The 7561-nt window shown below is 47.0% G+C and overlaps 1 protein-coding gene across 3 annotated transcripts in view; it reads left to right on the plus strand.

The window, feature by feature from the left end:
* Positions 1–851: 851 nt before the first annotated feature.
* The window catches only part of HECTD2 (HECT domain E3 ubiquitin protein ligase 2), an 82356-nt gene continuing 75646 nt past the window's right edge, over positions 852–7561 (plus strand). Inside the window, exon 1 of one of the 3 annotated variants that reach the window (XM_045024181.1) lies at positions 852–1086. In XM_045024181.1, coding sequence (XP_044880116.1) covers positions 886–1086 — 201 coding nt within the window. In that variant the 5' untranslated portion in view covers positions 852–885. Of the gene's footprint in view, positions 1087–2565; positions 2610–7561 lie in introns of those variants that run through there. The other 2 variants (XM_045024184.1, XM_045024182.1) reach the window with 2 other exon arrangements.

Below are 7561 nucleotides of genomic sequence, written 5' to 3' on the forward strand. Positions count from 1 at the left end.
CCATGGGGGGGGGCTGGGAGATACCCCTTCGCCGGCCCCCCCGGCGAGCCCTGTGAGCCCCCGGGCGGCGGAGGGTGTTGCAGAGTCCCTAGGCGGGCTGTACGCCCATGACGTAAAGGGTTGGTTCCCCTATGTCCGCCCTCCCGGAGCGCTCGAGCCTGCGGCTGCGCAGAGCGAGCGGGCAGTCCCTGCTACGTGACCGGGGCACCGCGGCATTTCTTACGCTGCGGAGTGTCCGTAGCCGTGTCCCCCCGCTGCCTCCACGCCTTGCTCGTGTGTCGCCAAGCGCGTTTCTATGAGCAGCCCGTAAACAACATGGCGGCTGTGCCGGCTCCTTGTCCAACTCTGGGGCTGTAGGCGGCTGTGAGGGACGCGGGCAGCTGCGGCCGCCTGGAGCGCTGAGGGCAGCGGGCAGGGTTCCGAGAGCGGGGAGCGCGACAGGTCTGGCCGCTGGGCCCAGTGAGGGCGGCAGGGCTGCGCTCCCCCCACCGAGCCGTGCGGGGGTGTGTGTGAGCCCGCGAGTAGCGCCCGCTGCGGCACCGCGGCTTGTGCCCGCAGTGCGCTGGGCGGTCTGGGCAGGGGGCGTTAGGGGAGCTGGTTGGGGGGGCCTCGAGGGGCTGCGGAGGTGACTGGTTCTCTTCCCTGGGGTGGCCTTAGTGGTTTTGGGGAGGCGGTGGGTGTTTGGGGGCGACCTGGTTGGAGGCGGTGACCGAGAGGCTGGTGCCTTGGGGGAGGCTGTGGGCGCGCGGGGGGAGGCCGTGGGTTGTTGGGGTGATGAGTTTGAGGGGGTGATTGGGGTGTAGGGGCTACTCGGGGGTGTTTGTGGGTTTGGTGGGGGCGGGGAGGTGTCGTAGACCCAGTGCGTGTTGGCTGGGCGAAGTAGCGATGTCACTGCAGACCCCGCAGGCTGCCACAGCCGGCTCAGCTCTCCCCACTGTGACCGAGAAAGGGTCCTTGCTGGGTTACAAAATGGGCGAGGACAGTTTTGTTCCCCCGTCAGTGGAGGAGGAAGAAGAAGACGGGGAGGAAGAAAAGGAGAAAGAGAAATTGCCTCCTATTCTGACTGCATCTAATACTGCTGGTGGGGTATGTGGAGAGCAAGTGCCTTTTCCCTGATGCCATAAGGCTCTTGACACAGATGCTTTGTGAATCATTATGAAGGGGATTGTGTGACCTGTCACTTTTCGTTAAAGAGCATAACTCAGATTTAATCCAGTTTTTTTTAAGGGCTTGAAAACCAGGACGCAAGATGATTAATTTTTTAAAGTTTTTTTAAATTTTACTTTATTTTATTCTTAGTAGATAGACATTTTTTCTTTTTTATGTTACTTGCTTTGAGGTGTTAAGTTTTTGTTTTTTAGAAAGTGTACCAATAATCAGTGACATAGCTGTGAATTTTAAATTTGCATGTGGTTGTTTGTTTTATAGTGACGCTTCCGTTTTTTGCTGGGCATGAGTGAGGTCTACAATATTGCAGATTGATTTAAAAACACTTTTTCAGATTGTAATATACTTATGGTAAATTTACCATCTTGAAAGTAATGTAAATGCTAATTATTTTCAACCCATTGCATTGTCTGCAGTATTTAAAGAATTTATTTAGAAGATTCTTTTATGTTTTTCAGTCTGCTTAAACAAAGATGACGAAATATTTTTGGTGATAGAATTACTGCTGTATGGGTTAATGCAGACCGCTTTAAACTTACAAATGTGTGAAACAAAAATGGCCATATTGGATGAGAACAGCAGTATCCTGTCATCTGACAGTGACTGGTGCCAGATACTTCAGAACAGGGCAGTTTATCAATTGATCCTTCCTTTGTCATCCAGTCTCAGGTTTAGGGATACCCAGAGCATGAGGTTGTGTCCTTGACCATCTTGGCTAATAGCCATTGATGGACCTATACTCCATGAAGTTATCTAATAAAATTGAAGATAAAGAAAGCTAGATACGCTGGAAAAAATCCATTTAATAAACCTTATTATTTTAGTGAAATCTCCGTACTTGTTGTAATTTTAAAGTTTATTTCTGATGAATATATAACATTTCCCACAATTTAACCTTGATTTCCTTGCTATAATTTGCCATTTTTTAACTAGCTCAAGTAACTGGGACTATTTTCCTAGAATAAAGGAGCAAACAATAGTTTCACTAATCCTCTAGTGTCAGAATTCTGAGGTTGAGTAGATTTAAATGATGCCTGAATTATTAGAACTTATCATTTTACACAATTTAATTTTTAAACTGAGTGACTGCAGTGCTTATGACACTGACAGCATTAAAGACCAGCTAGTGAAGGCAGACTATGTAAACTTCTCTGCACAATTCCACCAGTGCACCTTGGTCTTTGTGTACAATCAAATTCAAGGCCTCTGGTTCATTAAAAAGATTGTCAATTTTGCAAATCACTAATCTGCACAAATATGGACTTGGATAAGATCCCTAGATTTATTTGCACCTGTGAACTCAAGTCAGAATTAGTAGGAGATAATCAGAAGCACAAATGGCAGTTCTAACTCCTGTTGAAAGTCAGTTGGAGTCAGGCACCCAACTGCCACTTGGCCTGGACACATGAAAAGAAAGACAGAGAGCAAGGAATATGGCTTAGGTAAGGCCACAGCTTTATTATTTAACTCATCTGGGAACAAATTGTTACAGTGCAAGTCATGATTCCTTAAGTTACTGTTGGAGGGCTGCCATCAGCTCCCCACCCCTCCACAGCTAATTGCTAGGACCCCCACCACCTTCCCTTCATATGAAGGTTATGGGGCTGAGGAAAGGGAGTTGTCTCTTTGCTCTACCGGATGTTACTTGCCCCAGCTCAGTTATCCAGTTTCTTTACATCCAATGACTACATGTACTGGACACTAGCCTTAAGGAGACATCAGCAATTAGCTTGGCTGACTGCCCACACACCCCAAGCTGGGTTCCCAAATAGCTAACAGTTCTTTCCCTAGTGGCCAAGTAGGTGTACCCCATTACCTGAATAATTCAGGTACCAAATATATTTTGGGTGGATAATTACCGATCCTCCCAGATCCTATTCCAGATGCTTCATATGACTACTGGCTTTGTCAAGCTGCACAGGCCAGGTGGCTCGCCGCCATACCTATTGAAGCTTTTCAGACAAGTTTACAGTCATGCCCCAGGCAAATGTTGTGAATCTGCCCTATATCTCCTTGGGCTCCAATTAGGAAGTCAATCCACTAATGGAATCCCAAATTGTTTTCACCCAAGTGTACTAGAATCATTTTAGGTGTCTGCTTCCTCACTGCCAAGAGTATGAGAGAGTTATAAATTGGTTTTAGAGCATGTCCCTCTTGCCATGCCAATTAGGATTCGCCTCTCCACCAAGACCCACCTGTAAACCTCCAGGGGAACTCTACTTGTACAGGTCCAGACAGACTCTCATGACCCATTTCCCAGCTGCCTGTAGAGCACTCCTGCATTCATGCTAACTCAACTGCCTCATCACTTATGCCCAGCAGTATATTCCTGATGCCCAGCAGTATATTCCTGGAGGAACCGGCCATCTGCCTGTGTGCCACACGCACAATCTTATCTCTGAACATCTAGTCACCAACTCCTGTGACCCAGTCACGTGATCCTGAAGGTTTAGTGCACAAACCACTGAATTATCCTCCCAATAGGAACCTCCATACTTTTATATGCATTTGGATGTCACCAAGTGTAGGCATAATCTCTTAGGTTCCTATTCCAGGATGTGCTGTGGATTAGCGCTTGGCAAAGAGTTTATTTTTCATTTTTTCCAGCAAACCAAAAAATAAACTGAACTATTGATTTGGTTCTGAAAATGTTCAGAATTTGTCAGCAAATCAGAAAAGTCTATTTTATGTCGGTCACCTTCAGAAAAGCATGTGTCCATCCATTCCTCTTATAACCTTTAGCTTAGTGCTTAGGGCTCTTATGTGGAGGGTGGGAGACCTAGGTTTGAATCCCCACTCTGGAGCAGGGACTTGAATTCTGATCTCCCATGTGAATACCCTAACCCAGGGATGGGCAAACTACAGCCCGGGGGCCGCATCCGGCCCCTCAGAAGTTTTAATCTGGCCCTCGAGCTCCTGCTGGGGAGCGGGGTAGGGGGCTTGCTCCATGCAGCTCCTGGAAGCAGTGGCATGTCCCTGTTCGAGCCCCTACACATAGGGGCAGCCAGGGGGATCTGCACGCTGTCCCTGCCCCAAGCACCACCCCGCAGCTCCCATTGGCCACCCTGAACTCATTTCTGGCCCCACTCCAGAGCCTGTACCCCCAGCTGGAGCCCTCACCCCCTCCCACACCCCAACCCCCAATTTCATGAGCATTCATGGCTCACCATACAATTTCCATACGCAGATGTAGCCATTGGGCCAAAAAGTTTGCCCACTCCTGCCCTAACCCCTATGCTATAGGCCAGTGATATTCAGACCTCACTGGTTCAGGAGCCAAATTAGCAATCAGCATTACCCAAAAGAGGCACAGTACTGTGAATTCATTGTTTCATTTAATATAGTACTATATATTCATATTAAAACAGTATGATGGGGCAGTATTTGATATTTTATATATATAAAATTAATTCACAGCAAAATGGCTGACCAAGTAATATTCTTTTATCAACTACAGTTGGTTAATGACCTAGTAAAAACATCCTGATTGGTTAATAATTAAATCACACTGTTTTAATATTGTGTGCTGCAAAAAGCCACAGGAGGCATTAAAGAGTCACTTGTGGCTCGGGAGCCTCAGTTTGAGTATGATTGCTATAGGCTTTTGTGCTCTTAATCTATCCTGTTAAAAGCTGTTTCACTTTATATAAACACATAACTATTCATTGGACCAGAAAGAGAATCAGAACAACTTTATAGCTTATTGATTAAAGTGCTCACCTGGGAGATGATACTCGGGAGATGTGGATTGATCCAAAACTGCATTTACAAAGATTAAACAATTCTTCCATAAAAATTTGCCCAGCTCTGCTTTTGTGTAACCAATCCAGTCCTGGCAGAATGAGATCCCACTTTTATCAGGGGAACCTCAACAACATGCGCTTTGACATTGCCATAAATTGAAAATCCTTTCCCAAGATAACTCCTCTGTGAAGAAAAAGTGGCACCTTCATTAGTGCTTTGATTGGGCTAATCTCAGCTTCCCCACACTCTCTTGAAATATTATGCTTCACCTTGCCATCCTTTAATTGATTTTTGACATGCTGAAATTCATTGTGTGAGATCCATCATTTTGCTTCCCTCCTCATTCCCTTTGCAGTTCTCTAAATTCTGAAGACCTATCTAGATCCTTCCTTGCTGAACTCCTTAATAGCCCTGATGGAGAAAGAAGTAAATTTCTCCACATCTTCAATGTGCACCTAAATATAGAAGCTTTAAGTTGCACTAAGACAAAATGGTCAATCAAATACTAAGCAGCCAGAGGTCTAGCTGCACCAGAATGGCTTCCTCACTGGCTGCCAGCACCAACTCTCAAATTCCACCTCCCTCATACTCTGAGCAACTCGAATGGCTAGTTACTAATGTGGACTTCTGCCTGAATCGCCTCTCTAGTCCCTGACTTCATTCTTGCAAGTAATTTCCGCCACTGGAAGGAGAAAGAGCTCTGTATGTTATGCTCTCATCCTCCCCCAGATCCAACGAGCACTGCTTGCTGTGGTGAAAACCCCAGAACAGATATCCCCAAGTATATTCTAATCAACTTTTCAGGTCCAACTGTCATCCATCCTCCCTTCATGGAAATCCTATTGCACTGACTAGGGGATTTTCCAACACTCAAAACCTCCATCTCTTTCTTTTCCCTAAATAAATAGGTTCTGGACATAACTGAGGAAATAGCCAGCTACTAAGTGCAAAATATCCATCCCAAGGGCACCACCTAAGGTGTGAAATTGAAGATGGCCAGGCTTGTAGTTCATGCAAACTAATCTTGGACATCCCAGTCCTCCACAGCCAACTCCTACAATCCTGCAGTTTATTAACAGCAAGCAGAGATATCTTCCTGTCTCTGATGCAGACTCCAGACAAGCCAGCCAGAGGCTCACTGTGATTTCTTTGCTGGTATTATTCAGTGGGCTTGTATCCTCTCTTGAATTCACCCTTGCTGCAAATAAGAGTATCCAGGTGACCACCACTTGCAAAGTTGGTCTTAACCCAACTGTAACATCTGTGCTTCAATTACCCAGTGTCAGGTGGGGAAAGGTTTCCTGTTGCCACTCCTACCCCCAAGTTATGGCATGCTCTCTCTTGTGTGTCTGTCCCTATCCCTGGGCTGTGTATGTGTAAATGAGTAAACCCTCTCTGGTCTAATCTTATACTCCTTTCCCAGGGACAGCTTCCTCTCTCTGCCCCGCCTCCATGTGGGCTGCAAGTCAGGGTCCCTTGACTGAAGTGTCCCTCAATAGCCATAGTCGCCCTCTGTAAAAGGTCTTCTATTATAAGCATAGCTACTGCATATATACTTTTCCCACCCTCTGGTAGGTATCCCATATTGTGCAGTACTCCTTAAGAGCCTCAGTTTCCACTTTCAGCTGAGATTTTAGTCACAGCAACACTGAGCTGTGCCTCAATTTCCCAGTTTAGGCTCCCAGTTTCAGCTGGGATCTTTCTTGGCCATAGCAACACTCAGCTGTGCCCCAGTTTCCCCCTTCCAGCTAAAGTTCTAGCCACAGTAGCACTCAGCTGTGCCTCGATTTTGGCTGGGATTGTAGCCGCAGCAACATTCAGCTGTGTCTGTTTCATTGTTTTGGCTACCTCACCACTGTGCATACTCTCACGCTGCAATGTGGGAGAGCCCAGCCAGCCCTTCTACCCTCTAGGAGCCATATGCTCAGGAGAAGCAGTTGCTGCGCAGAATTGCACCCCCACCACACACGTGCTCTTGCCCTACTGAGGGGGAGGGCCAGAGGCGAGCCAGCTTCCCTTTCCCCCAATGGGCTACCCACTCATTCTGTGGTGTGGGGAGCCCAGCCAGCCTGCCCCTGCTGAGAATCACTCGCCCTTCCTCTTCTGGCTCCAGCAGCTGCTATTGCAGGCTGCCTCTGTGTTGCCCCTTCATCCTATCCCTTCTTCCCATATGCATGTGCTCTCCTGGCTGGCAGCTGCACCACACATGCTTTTGCTCTGGGCAGAATGAGGGAAGGAAAAGGCACAGCCAGGTAATCAAGGGGGCTCACTCAACCTCCTCTGGCCCAGGGAAAACTGGTGAAAAGCTAGTACACTGAGCCATCTATAGTTAAAAATCAAAATCATGTTATATCAGGTCTCATGTGTATTATGCTGAGGTTAATTGATATTGTCAGAGTGCAGATACTATAACTTGAATCTAGATCTGAATTACTGGAGGTTTTTAAGAACAGGTTAGACGAACACCTGTCAGGGATGATCTAGATAATACACCTCTACCCCGATATAACGCTGTCCTCGGGAGCCAAAAAATCTTATTGCGTTATAGGTGAAACCACGTTATATCAAACTTGCTTTGATCCGTCGGAGTGCGCAGCCCCCCCCCCCTCCCACCGGAGCACTACTTTACCGTGTTATATCCGAATTTGTG

Source organism: Mauremys mutica, chromosome 7 (genome assembly GCF_020497125.1).
Source record: "Mauremys mutica isolate MM-2020 ecotype Southern chromosome 7, ASM2049712v1, whole genome shotgun sequence".
In the NCBI taxonomy this organism is placed as follows: domain Eukaryota; kingdom Metazoa; phylum Chordata; order Testudines; family Geoemydidae; genus Mauremys; species Mauremys mutica.